Source organism: Propithecus coquereli, unplaced genomic scaffold (assembly GCF_000956105.1).
Source record: "Propithecus coquereli isolate 6110/MARCELLA unplaced genomic scaffold, Pcoq_1.0 Scaffold43, whole genome shotgun sequence".
Classification (NCBI taxonomy): domain Eukaryota; kingdom Metazoa; phylum Chordata; class Mammalia; order Primates; family Indriidae; genus Propithecus; species Propithecus coquereli.
Window position 1 is genome coordinate 3,106,961 of NW_012150063.1, and position 14,638 is coordinate 3,121,598.

The 14,638-nt window shown below is 35.2% G+C and overlaps 1 protein-coding gene across 1 annotated transcript in view; it reads left to right on the forward strand.

Annotated features, from left to right (window-relative positions):
- THADA (thyroid adenoma associated) overlaps positions 1–14,638 on the forward strand; it is a 277,319-nt gene that overhangs the window by 30,038 nt on the left and 232,643 nt on the right. Inside the window, exons 8-9 of the mRNA XM_012653863.1 lie at positions 9,176–9,308; positions 10,883–10,996. Of these exons, the coding sequence (XP_012509317.1) occupies positions 9,176–9,308; positions 10,883–10,996 (247 nt within the window). The remainder of the gene's footprint in view (positions 1–9,175; positions 9,309–10,882; positions 10,997–14,638) is intronic.

Consider the following 14,638-nt stretch of genomic DNA (forward strand, 5'->3'; position numbering starts at 1 on the left):
TAGCAGAGTGAGACCCTGTCTCAAAAAACAAACAAACAAAAAAGCCAAAAAACCCCCCAGAAACATTGGTCATATAAAACACATTAATAGTTTTATTAATTCTATGTTCACAAGTATACAAACCTTAGTTAAATAACACTTTACATGAACCTGAAGTATACTTGGTTTTGAAGCCTATATTTGGTTTTGTTCTGGAATCTCGGGAAAAAATTATCTCCTAGGCAGCATTTAGGTCAATACAGCTAATTTTGATAGGCTACATGGGGATTTCAGTAGAGAATATCTTTGTATGAATGCTATGACCTTGGAGATGTACTGAATCTGTTTGTACCTGTGTCAGGAAACCAAGCAGCTGAATGACCTGCTGGTTCTAGCAGTGACACCTCTTGTCATTGGAAAACACTTTTGTTTATACTTTTTTTTCTAGTTACTATACCCTGTTTCTTTGTCAACCTCATTTATTAGAATGGCACACTCAATGGAGTTGGTAAATTATGTGTTATTCATTTATTCAAAAAATATTTGTTTAGCTCCCTATTAGGTGCCAGGCCCTGTTCTAGGTGCTGGGAAAAGAGAAATGGACAGGAGAGAGTATGTCCTTGATACTTGGAGATTTTATTTTATTTTATGTTATGTTATGTTATGTTATTTTTTTTATTTTTTCTTTTGAGACACTCTGTCACCCAGGCTGGAGTGCAGTGGTGTGATCACAGCTCACTGTAACCTCAAACTCCTGGGCTCAAGTGATCCTCCTGCCTCAGTCTCCCTAGTAGCTGGGAAAGATGTACACTGCTATGCCTGGGCTAATTTTTTTATTATTATTATTTTTGTAGAGACGGGGTCTTGCTATGTTTCCCAGGCTGTTCTCAAATTCCTGGCCTCAAGGGATCCTCCATCATTGGCCTCCCAGAGTTCTGAGATTATAGGCATGAACCACCACTCCTGGCTGGAGTTTTTATTTTAAAGGAAATATAGAAAATAATAAGAAACTAAAAAGAAAAAAAGAAAATAATTAAGTTATCTGATAGCAAAATGTGTTTTGATGGGATGAAGTTTAGTGGTAAGGAAAAGTCTCTCTTTCCTCCTTAAGTAATGTTTCAGCCAAGCCTGAATGACAAGAAGCAGCAGCTTTCTGGAGAAGAGCTTTTCAAGCAATGAGAACAGCTAGTGCAAACGTTCTTGGTGTATTAAAGAACAGAATGATGTAAGATGAAGTTGAATGAGATTGTCCTAATATGTAGGGCTTTATGAGCGAGGATAAGAAGTTTGATTTTGTGCCTGCTTGAAATCTTTTTGTTTTCTGACAGTCTCCAACGACATGGATATAAAAATAAAAGATATCTTGGGAATTGTACCAACGTTAATATGTACGGACCCTAGTAAGCAACTTTAAGGTTATGAACAAATAAAGTACTGGTGTGTATGATGGAGTTGCATGGAAGTGGGGAGGGCATTGTATGAGAAATTGAGAATTTATGTATTCTCATAAATATATAAAATAAATGAAGGTAAAGTTTCTGTTCCCAGAAAGTATACTATTCCTCTCTAAGCTACCTTTATCCTCTTGACATTTTTCCTGCCCGTACTTGGAACCTTAGATCAGTTTGTTCAGTATCATCAGTAGATGATTTTAGATGATTTTACATTAGTTCATGGAATATTTAAAGCATACAGCTTTTGAAAGCAAATATCTCTTTTTTATGTTGTAGATAAATTTTTCTCTTCTAAATCTAAAGGGTATGCTGCTTCAACCCTCCTCTAGTTCAAAGTCAGTAGACTATATTATTCTTTTTATGTAATAGACAGCTAAAAGCTTTGCTTTGCAAATCTTTGGACTTTGGTGAGTGTTTGAGAAAAATGGAATTCCTCACAACAACATTAATATGGTAGAAGTTTAGAAGTCATTCTATTATTATCAGATTATATTACCATCTCCTTTCCTGAAAAGCCTTACTTTTAAAAATACGTAGATAGGTACATGTTTTTCAGTTTCATCTGTATGGAAGAATACAGCTCTTATGTCTTTGTATTTGTGTTTTAGACCAGTACTAATCATCGCCCCCAACCTTGGTTGCCTGTGTATCATTTACTCTGATATGTGTTGTGTAGCATTTTAGGAATCCAAAAGCACATTATTCTGAGTAGTAAATCTAAGAGTTTGTTATTGTTAAAATTATTATTTATTAGTGTTTTCATTCAGATGATGGTGGTTATGACTAAAGATCTTAAGTAAACACATATCATTTTTTGTATCAAGGTTAGAGACAAAGTCAGGTTTTGTCCCCAAAACAAACTCATTTTTTTCTTGGCATTATTTAGAATTATTTAAATGGTTGACAAATGAAAAATAAGGAAAAGGAAATAAGGAACCATGATAAGGGAAAAGTTTATTAACAATTAGCAAATATACAGTTTTGTTTTTATTGATATTTTTCTCAACACAATTAGGTTTTTTTTTTTTTTTTTTTTTTTTTTGAGACAGAGTCTCACTGTGTTTCCCGGGCTAGAGTGCTGTGGCGTCAGCCTAGCTCACAGCAACCTCAAACTCCTGGGCTCAAGCAGTCCTACTGCCTCAGCCTCCCGAGTAGCTGGGACTACAGGCATGCGCCACCATGCCCGGCTAATTTTTTCTATATATTTTTAGTTGTCCAATTAATTTCTTTCTATTTTTAGTAGAGACAGAGTCTCGCTCTTGCTCAGGCTGATCTCGAACTCCCGAGTTCAAACAATCCGCCCGCCTCGGCCTCCCAGAATGCTAGGATTGCAGGCGTGAGCCACCGTGCCCGACCCACAATTACTTTTTGAATGAATTTTCTTTTGGAGTTATTCTTAAACCTAACAAAATGAAAGTGTATTTTTGGGGAGAGAAAAGGATTTTCTTTCTTTTTGTACTAAAAGCTCTTAATGATAACAGCTTGGTAAATACATTATTATATGGTAAATAAAGATATTGGCAGAGGCTTACGCTTACTCAGTTGAGGTTACATATGATTAGTTTCCTGGCAGTTGGGTCTAGGTACTTTTCTGGGAATTTTACTTCATATGTTGGCTTTAAATGTACTTCATATTTAAATGTGAAATTAGTTTTGTATTTGCAGGTGAAATAATTTCTTTAGGATACCATGAATCATTCAGTTAATGTAAGAAAATAGTTTAATGGTAGTAGACTTCCCCAGTTCCCCAAGGGAGTTGGAGTACCTCCAAAATGAATGAGACAGAGTTCACTTCAAGTTAGTCACAAATGGTTTATCCACTGAGTGGATTTTCTAAAGGATATTTTAATTTTTCAGCTAGCTTTCCATCCATGTTACTCAGTTCGTTTAGAACTACTTTAACCCACCCTAATGGTCGATGTTCAGTGATTAAAATCAATCTGAAAGGTAACCTGAACAAAACATGATTAGGAAAATAATTTCTTATAAACAATATACTCTGATAGTACATTGCAAAGCCACTTGAAAATGCTTTCTGAATTATGTACCTTTTGGAATTTTTTATTTTACTGCTCTGTTTTTAGGGCATAGCGTAATACAAAACAACTAGTAGGTGTTTAGTAGGTCCTCTTTTAAAATAAAAGAATGAAATCCACGGAAGCAAATAATAGAGAGTCGATAGTATCTTTATCATGAGCCAGATCAAGCCAGATGTGTAACTGAGCATTTGGGGCAGGCACCTTGAAATAATGCCTTTTGATTAAGCAAGGGTTTTGGTGTCAATCTGCATTTTAATTCTCTCTTTGCCACGTATTTGCTATGTAACCTTGGGCAAATTATTTAACTTTTTCTTCCCTAACCCCGTATATTACCCAGTTTTAAAAAATTAGTGTGAAATATTTGAATGTACTGGAAGGCATAGTAAATACCGTAATCAATAGTTGTATAGCCTCAACGTAAATACCTAGAGAAGAACATTCAAGGCAGAGAGAATGTCAGGTGCAAAAGTCCTGAGAGGCATGGATTTTGGGTATTTAAAGAACTTTGGGTAAACCGTTTATGACTGGAGTGATGTGAGCAAGGGAAAGCGTTATAGAAGATGAGATCAGAGAGGTAATGGGGACTTGGCAGTCTAAGATGTTGTGTAAGGACTTTGGCTTTTACTCTGAATAATATGGGGAGCCATTGGAGGGTTTGTGAACAGAAGAGTAATATGATCTGGCCTTTTAAAAGGATTACTCTGCTGTGTTCAAATAGATTATAATAGTGAAAACAGAAAGACCAGTTAGGAGGTTATAGTATACTATACTATACTTCAGGCAGGAGATGGCGATGGCTTGGAAAGTGGTGGAGAGTGAAAAGGGATCTGAATCTGAATGTAATTTGAAGGTAGAGCAAACAAGATACGTTGACAGATTAGATTTGGTATTTGACACTAAGAATAACTACAAAGTTTTTGGCCTGAGCCCCTGAAGAGATAGATTTGTTACAGATTTGTTAGGATGGGGAAGGCTGTGGGTGCAGTAGGTTTTTGGAAGACCAAGAGTTTAGTTGGGGTCATGTTAAGTTTGAGATGGTTAGTAGACACCCCATTGAGACTACTCTGGGTTTACTTAACTGTGCCGAAGTACATAGTTTAGAATTTCTTTTAGTGAGAGTCTTTGGGAGGAAGTTTTACTCTTCGTATATTTCAAATTGTCTTTCTCTTACCTCCAGTTTTGAATGTAGTCTAACAGGGTATAGGATTCTGGTTGACAGTTATTTTCCTTCAATGCTTTTATTATTGCCAGTGGGAAACTTGCCTTTGGTATAATTGATATTCCTTTGTAGATAACCTATTTTTTCCTTAAATCTCTTGTGGTTTTCAGGGGTTTTTTTTGTTTTGTTTTTTGATGACAGTTTCACTATGTTATGTCTAGGTATGGATTTGTTTACTTGGAATAGGTACTTGGAATATATGTTGAATCTGAGGCCTTTGATTTTCTTCAATAGTGCAAAATTTATAAATACCATTTCTTTGAGCATTTTTTTCTAATAGTTTCTATTCCTGTTTTCTGTAACTCCTGTTAGGTTTATGTTTGAGTCTTTCAAACTATCCCATGTATACACACATATACACACATGGTATATATTTTATATTTTTGTCATTCTGTATATTATTTTGGGTAAATTTCCCAGAAAACTGTCTTGTAAGTTCCTAATTCCCTAGAATTCATCTTATCTGTTGTTTTTTTAAATTTTGAAAGTATATTTTTATTTCTAATATCTTTATTAGATGTTCTTATTTCAGTAGGCCTATTTTTTATAATTTCTTGCTTTTCTTAAATAGAAATTATTCCTTCATTTATCTCTTGAGTATACTAAACATAGTTATTTTAAGGTCTTTGTCAGACTGCTCCATAAAATTAGTGTCATATGGAGTGAATTTATGTTCTGGTACTGATTTTTTTTAGGTTGTCTTTCTTAATATAAAATTTATATCTGTATCTTGAATTTTGGATTGCTGGCTATGATTGGAAGCCTTTTTATCTTCCTTCCTTCTTTCCCTCCCTCCCTTCCTTTTTGGGTTTGCCACTCCACAGTGACACACGGGATATCACACACAGATGTAGTCACAGACTTAGCAGTCAGCCTGGTTCAGAGGCTCTCTATGCGTCTGGCTTTTCCCACTAGTGCAGCTCTTGGCAATAGCCCTTTTTCAGTCTCTTTCCATGAGGGAGGTGGTCAGTGAAATTCCCTGTTTTACCCCATAGGAACGCACTTCTCGGCCACCACTGCTGCTTCTAAATCTGCAACCCAGCGGGTCTCTGGTATCAGCACACTCACTGCTTTGCATTTCTATTCGGTTTTACCCAGATGATTATTTTATTTTTGAACTCAAATGGTGTTGGGGTTTCTATTTGTATATTTTGGGTATTATGAATATGTGTTACGTGTGTGGGGGGGATGTCTTGTCAAAATGGAAACCCAGCTGTTTTATCTCTATTAGAAATTCAATTGAAACTCTATAAAACTTGCTTTTCTCATAATAATAGATAAGTATTATCTATTAGTCTATTATTATTAACTATCAAGAACTTATTAACCACATTACAAGAATTAACTAATTTAATCTTCCCAACAACCTTCATTTTATAGTAGAGAAAAGTGAAAAATGGAGTTTAGTAATTTGCCTTGAATCATACAGCTATTAGGTGGCAGAGAAAGGATTCTAAAGCAGATAACTTGACTCCATAGTCTATGTTCCTAACCACTGTGATATACTCTCTCTTATCTATCAGTTGGGAAAAATAGTACTTTCTCACAGTTTGTTGTAAGAATGAAGTAAGATGTGAAAAGCCTGATGCCAAGCCTGATGTCATACCTGACACATAATAGGCATTAGTAAATATTTGTTTTTCTTTCTTTTGTGGCAGGCAAATATATTTCCAGGATGATGATTTAAATGTGTAAACTAGGTTTTGTTGAAGATATACTATGTTTCATTTTAGTAAAATGGGTGGGAGTTCTATTATTGGACTAAATTCTTCTATATGGCTCTGGGGGCAGGACTGGTCTGGGAGAGGTACAGAGCTAAGAAGCAAGGGAATCAGAGGAATAGGATCCAATGGCAACATCCAAATTGGAAACCGGACAGTTAAAGGATTCTGAAAAAAAGCTGGTTTGATCCTGGGGACGTCCAGAGCAGAACAAGAGGGTTTGGACTAAGTGGAAGGAGCTGGTGCCTAGAGCATTTCCCAGAGCTCCTAGAGCTCCTGGATCTTTGATAATGGGCAGAGAGGGCTCTGTTGAGGGCACTTGGCAAGGCTTGACCTTGTAGAACATTCTTCTGGCCTTTGTTTTCAAATTCCCCAAGCTGACAAGAAGCATTTGGTCTTTAGTATGCAATATTCAAGGGAATAAATAGGCCTGGTTAACTGTTTACAGTTATACTAGCCAAGAATCTAAATCAGAGAATTGCCTCTGGGGCCTTGACTTAGCTCTTTCTCCAGTCATCTCATCTCCTACTTCCTCAACCCCACATATATGATCCTTCCACCATTCTGCCTTCAAAGTCCAGCTCAAATTCCACTCTTTCTGTGACACAGAACTGATCCCCTGTACACCTTATACTAGTAGTTGCTTCTAATAAATTAGAAGCTTAGAAAAAGGAAAGGTCCTTGTGAGATGCAGTATGTGGAGGAAGTTTCATCAATTTGGATCAATAAGATTATATGTGGAGAACCATGAACAAATGCTTAGTTGGGAATATGGGGTGTTTGGGGAGGTGTGTTTTTGTGTGTGTGTGTGTTTTGCATGTTAATATGGGAACCAGCAAAGAGAACGGCCTTATTAGAACAGAAGGTTTGGGTAGGAATTTGGAAAAGTTAAGCTTAAATTTAATTAGGAGGGTAGGGTTCAGGTTATAGGCAACCTTTCAAGCTAGAAGAGTTTGATCAAGATAGAAGAGGGGTTAGATAGATCAAGATTTTGTTAATAATCAAGAGCCATTGTAAGTTCATGCATGGTGAGATAGTTTACTCCGATCCCAGATATCTGACTTCTTGGATTGGTTGGTTTTGCTAGAACCGTGTCTGCTCAGGGAGGCCCAGGAGAAAGTCTCGCTGACAGTGTTGTGGAGCATCACTGAACTGATATTTAGTGTCCGTGTATTTCAGTGCACTTAATAGGAAATTAAGGAAATAGTAAAGTGCTGTTCATCTCCTGCAATTCTCTTTTCCCCTTAGTTTTTCCTGCGTGGTGAATCCCTACAGGAGGCTTGACCCTAGACTGCAGCATTATCTATAAGCCAGTTCTAAATTACCTGTGGTTCTGTGGTAGAGAAGAAAATACAAGTATAAATGAAATCCACAGATGATATTAGATCAAGTAATTTTTACTTTCTTCACCTCTATAATTCCAGCTTTTTCTTGGGTAGTTAGAGCACAAAAAATTTACTTTTGCTTTAATTCTTTTTTTTCCCTGCTCACCCATCGTGCACTAAATTAACCCAAATAGACTTTTTTTTTTTGACAGTGAAGAAGGAACAAAAGAAGGTGGTAATCTGTAACTGTATCATTAACACTTTAGTAATTCCTCTGAGGAATTTGTATTTCAGTTTTTGATTAGGCAACTGTGTGAGAATTATTCTAAGCTGGCAATGTTAGTAATAAACTAGAGAAACTATTTCATGAAACACAAAACATTTATCTTAATTTTAAAAAGATACAAAATCTCCAATGATTGGAAAGTAACTGTAATCCTTAAAAATATAAAAGTATGGGAAATTTTGAGAGAGATGAAAATTATTTCTAAAATGTGGTTTAAAATGTGTCCTCTTTGAGTATGTATGATCCCTAGAAATATAGAACATAAATTATAGTAAACTACAAAGTTATATTCTCTTTGTTAGTAATCTTGAGTTACAGTTTAATCTGTGAGAGCTGGATCATCCTTCTTCGGAACTTTTTTTTTTTGAGTCAAGGCCTTGCTTTATTGCCTGGGCTAGAGTGCAGTGATATCATCATAGCTCATTTCAGCCTCAAACTCCTGGGCTCAAGTTATCGTCCTGCCTCAGCCTCCTCTGTAACTGGTACTATAGGCACATGCCTCCATGCTTGGCTAATTTTTCTGGTTTTTGGAGAGACAGGAGTCTTTCTATGTTTCTCGGGCTGGTCTCTAACTCCTGGCCTCAAGGGATACTTACCTTGGCCTCCCAAAGTGCTGGGATTATAGGCATGAGCCACAATGCTCAGCCCTTCAGAACATTGAGTGTGGTTGCAAGCCTGCATATTAAAACATATTAATATTTTGCAGATAAGACACATACTTTACACAAAGAAATGGAATCTGTTGTAAGAAATGGAATGTTTAATAGCTTCAGATCCTAAGACCCATAATAAAGAAGAAAGTAGGTGAAAAGTATAAATGAAACATTTTCTAGTTCCACCCCATTCCCAATGTAATGATATTTATTATTTTCCAACAGTGTTAATGTACATCAATAGTTTATACTTTTACCTTTTTAAAAATTTTATTGTATATGTATATATATTTTTATTTCAAAATATTAAGGGTGTACAAATGTTTTTGTTACGTGGATACATTGTATAATGCTTAAGTTAGGGCTTTTAGTATGCCTATCACCAGAATAGTGTTCACTGTACCCAATAGATAAGTTATTACCCCTCACCTTCTCCCACCTGTATTTTTACCTGTTGATACCTGATAATTCCAAGTGTTTGCTTATATATGCCTTTTAGGTGCCCCAATGTGAGTCTGCAAAAACTGCCAGAACAGTGGTTATGGAATGTTTTAGAGGAAATTAAATGCAGTGATCCTTCATCTAAACTCTGTGCTACAAGGCGCAGTGCTGGAATTCCTTTCTACATACAGGTACTTACCTATAGGACCATAGTTGTTTGTTTATTTGTCTTTTGATAATAGTATATTCTAACCCTTGTGACATGTGAGTGAGCATATAGCATAAGGGACATGTCTGTGTTTTCAGTACCATAGCATTTGTGGCTTTGTTTTGATGTGGGGACAGTGTGTACCTGTGACAGATTTGTTCTTGGAACAAACCCTCTAAGAGGCCAATCTTGTAATAAACAGAGGTTGGTATAGATTTCCGCTTGTGTATTAACTAGGCAGGCATCACTTTGGCACGTTCATTGCTCACTTCCAGGAAGTGCATATGTTGCCCTTTTTTTTTTTTTAATTACAAAAAAATAGTCTTCCTTTCCTTTCAAGACTCCAAATACTCTCTGTAGGCAACCAGTGTTAATAGTTTCTTTTAAATCTTTTCATAAAATGTCCATCCATAAAATAATCATAATTGTAATAGCTAACATTTATTAGTGATTATTTCATATATATTACCTCATTAAATCCTTCCCCAAGCCCTATAAAATAGGCACTATTATCATCGATATATTCTAGGTGTGAAACTGGGGTTTAGAAAAGTTAAGTGACTTGCCAAAGGCCACAGAGATACAATAGTAAGAGCCAAGCTAAGACTTAAGCCCAGGCCAGCTGACTCCTCAACCTCTCTGCATAAGAGAATGTGAGTGTATGAGTATGTTTTCCTTTTGAACACAGATGAACATATGCTATATACACTGTTTGCCCCTTGATTTCACTTAACATTATACCTTAAAGATTGGTCCATATCAGCACACCTAGATATTGCTGTTGACGGGAAAATATTTTATTTTAGTGCCCGAGGCAGCCGCTAATCTACCTTCTATCTCTGCCCATTTGGGACATTTTATATAAGATCTTTTGCCTGGCTTCTTTCACTTAGCATAATGTTTTCAGGGTTCGTTCTTATTGTAGTATGTATTAGTACTTTGTTCCTTTTTATTGCTGGAAGTGGTTTGATATCCTACTTTTATGTTTATTGGATATTAGTAAAGTGTTAGACACAAAGTAAATAAGCAGCTCCTGGAAAATTCAAATATAGGGCCCCTTTGGAGTTTGTAGTATTTCTTTTTGTCCCATGGAGTTTCAAATGCTGTGATTTGGTTAGTCCACATATAGACTGTTCTGTGAAGAATTAATTAACTGTTCAATCTCCAGGGAGTCTCAAAATCCTTACAAGAAATTTAATCTAGAGATTTTTTGTTTTTGTTTTTAAGTACAGAGAATTTTCTTGTTGGATAAATTTATTACTAAAACTGACTGACTTTGTTGTATCTCTCAACATCTTAGAATTAAACAATTCATGAGCAAACTGGAAGTGACTTTAAGGATGACATGATTTCACCTTCACCTAATTTTACAGATGAAGAATCTGAGGGATGGCAGGGTTAAACTACTTGCCCACGGCCACATGGCTTAATTAGCTTGCCTTGATAACCGCATGTTTTTATAAAGCAGATTTTGCATTTTGAGATTAATTCAGGAAAGCAGAAAATCAGTATACATAAAATAAGAGCCCTGTTAATTTTTGTCTTGTCTTTCCATAGGCACTGTTGGCATCTGAACCAAAGAAAGGCAAAATGGATTTGTTGAAAATAACTATGAAAGAGTTAATCTCTTTGGCTGGGCCTGCAGATGACTCACAGAGCACAGTCTCCCAGGTAATAATGGAAATATTCAAACTCTTTTAGGAAGGCAGTCTTTTTAAATCTTTGCTGTATTAAAAAAAAAAAGGTGTCTGCTAGAGAAAAGAACTCTTGAAGATGGGAAATTTGAAGCTTGTTTTCATAGGTTTTCCTTTTTTCTTTTTGGTCTTTTCCTGTTCACAAAATAAACCATTGTTTTAGTTGATATATATTGATCAAAAATGAACTATTTTAAAACTCTGGTGGAAACATTCAACTTATGTAAGATATTTTATAATATTACTATTGTATCTAAAAATTTGAAAGTGAATATGCTATTAATTTAGAATTTCATGTGGACTTCTTCAAGTTGGTATACATTTTGTAACTCAGAAGTTGAATCTTTCCTTTAAATGTGTGTAACTTTTGGTACACTCACATTTTAATTTCAGCTAATATTTACTCCCTTTTAGTCACTACCTGTATGTATGAAGTTGGTTTAAGCACTCCTCACAACTCCATTCCACAGCTAGGGAGTAAATACCTGTCAAATATTGCTTGCACCTTATAGTTTGAGCTTCCACAGTAACGCTTCATAGTAGGACACTCCTACCCGTGGCTGTATTTGTTCCATTGCTTTTCCATTTAAGCTTTAGAATCAGCTTGTTCAGTTCAACAAAAAGTTTTGGTTGGAATTTAAATGTATTGATTTATTTGGGAAAAATGACTTTTTTTTTGTATTGAGTCCTCCACAAATGTAGCTTATTTCTCCATTTAGGAGCTTCCTTAATGTCATTCATTATTTTTAAAAATAATTTTCTGTAAAAGTCTTATATATCTTTTTTGAAATTTATTTCTAAATACCTTAATTTTTTGTAATTATAAATGATATGTTAAAAATTTATATTATCTGTTACTGTTATTGTATGAATGCAATTAATTTTTTTGGTTATTGTATTCAGCAACCTACCTGAATTGCTGTAATACTCCTAGTGACTTATCTATACATTTTTCACATTTTCTTTGTAGACAATCATAATCCTCAGTAAGTAATGCTAAGTTTGTTTTACCTTTCTAATTCTTAATCTTAAAATTTTTTTATCTTATTCTACTGCTGGAACCCATTGTACAGTTTTGTGTAGAAAAAGAGATAACAGGCATCTTTATGTTCTTTCTGATATTTGCTATAATTTTTCATCTGCCCTTATTACGGAAATTGAATTTTGTTGAATGCTTTCCTGCATCTTTTGAGATAAATATATGTTTTCTTCTAGAATTTGCAAATATCATTAGTTATATTGATTTTTAAATTTAATACTATTTTTGCATACTGAGAATGAACCCAACTTTGACATGATGAGTTTTTTATACCTTGCTGCATTCACTTAAAAATTTTTTTTGAAAAATACTTTTTGCATATTTTCACTGGGTTCATAAGTGAAATTAGCCTGTGGTTTTCCTTTTTCCTGTTGTCCCTGTCCTTTCTTCTTCTTTTTTTTTTTCTTGAGACAGAGTCTCACCTGGAGTAGAGTGCAGTGACATCATCATAGCTCACTGCAACCTCCAACTCCTGGGCTCAGGTGATCCTCTTGCCTCAGCCTCCAGAGTGGCTGGAACTACAGGCACGTGCCCTGCCACCTGGCTTATTTTTCTATTTTTAGTAGAGATGGGGTCTCACTCTTGCTGAGGCTGGTCTTGAACTCCTGAGCTCAAGCAATATGCACCCCCTCACCTCCCAGAGTGGTAGGATTATAGGCGTGAGCCACTGTGCCGGGCCCCTGTCCTATTTTTTTTTAATATGCGTATTTTAATGAAATTATGGTACACATATAGAGAAGTGTACAAATTATATGTGTACCTCGATACAGTTTCACAAAGTGAACATGCTTGTGTAACTGGCAAGAAATAGAACATTTTTAGCACCCGAAAGCCCTCTCATGCTCTCTTCCAGTCAGCACCCTCTCTCCCAGAGTAACCACTAGCCTAACAGAAACCTTAGTTTTAGTTTTACCTGCTTTTAAAATTTTATGTAAGTGAAACCATACATCATAACCCATAGTCTTGATGTGATTTCTTTTGTTCAGCATTGTGTTTATGATATTCATGTTGTAATTTATTCATTCTCATTGCTGTATAGTATATAATTTATCCATTCTACTGTTGATGAACATTTGGGTAATTTTTAATTTGGGTTTATTAAAAATAAATGCTTTTAGGAGCATTCTTGTATATCCTTAATGGTGAACATATATGTACATTTCTGTTGAGAGTATGCTTAGGAGTGGTTAATGGGTATGTGTATATTGAGCTTAAGAATACTAGATACTGCCCATTTTCCCAAAGTAGTGTCCTTACCTTGTTTTGATAGCCAGACTATCCTAGACTCATAAAATAAATTTGGGAGTCTTCTCTTAACAGTTTATTTAAGATTGGGATTATCTATTCTTTGAATGTTTGTAGAATCCATCTGTAAAATCATGTAGCCAATTTTTTGTTGTGGTGGTTAATTTCCAGGGTTTGGTTTTGATCTCCGGGAGGATTTTTATTGATTTTCTTTATTTAATGGTAGTATCTGTCTAGGTTTTTGATTTCTCTTTGAATTTGTTTTGATAAATTTTATTTTTTAGGAAGTTATTTATTTTGTCTTAATTTTTCAAATTGGTTAAAATAGGATTATTTGTAATATTATTTTTGATTTATTCTCTGCTGTATCTATAGTCATGCCCACTTTGGCATTCATAATATTGCTTATTTGTGCCTTCTCTCCTTTTGTCTTGGTTAGTCTTGTTAGAGGTTTGTTCGTGTTTCAGAGAATCAACTTTTTTTTTTTTTTGAGATGAGGTCTTGCTCTTGATCTGTCATCCAGGCTGGAGTGCACTGGTGGGATCATAGTTCACTGCAGCCTCCATCTCCTGGGCTCAAGCAATCCTCCCGCTTCAGCCTCCTGAGTAGCGAGAGCTACAGGTGCACACCACCACAGTTGGCTAATTTTTTAAATTTTTTGTGGATACAGGTCTTGCTGTGTTGCCCAGGCTGGTCTCGAACTCCTGGCCTCACGAGATCCTCCCACTTCAGCCTCCCAAAGTGCTGGGATTACAGATGTGAGCCACTGTGCCTGGCCAGCTTTTGGTTTTATTAATGCTCCTGTTGTATCTTTGCTATTTTAAAAATTCTGCTCTTATCTTTTTATTTTCTTTCTGTATGTTGAATTTATTGGTTTATATTAATTAATTAGACATTTAGCACATTCATTTTTAGTCATTTTTAAAAACAGAAGTATTTAAGGTGTACATTTCCTTTTTCAAGTTCCACATAAGCTGCATCCTACAAGTATTGATATACAGCATCTTCATTATTGTTCAGCTCTAAATATTAAAAAAAATTTTTGACTAGTGTTTTAAAATGTATCAATTTAAAAAGTATTTTTAAAAAACTATTTCTAACTTAATTCCTCTGTGATCAAAGTGTAATCTATAAATTATTAACTATTTGGTATTTGTCGAGACTTTATTTGTGGCTAGGTTTGAAGTTATTTTAAAAAATAAATATTACCCATGGGCTTGAAAACAATGTGTTGTCTCTATTTGTAAGGCGCAGGATTCTACATATATCCATTTGACCAAACTTATTTATTGCATTGTTCAAATCTTACTAACTTTTTACAGATTGGCTTATTGA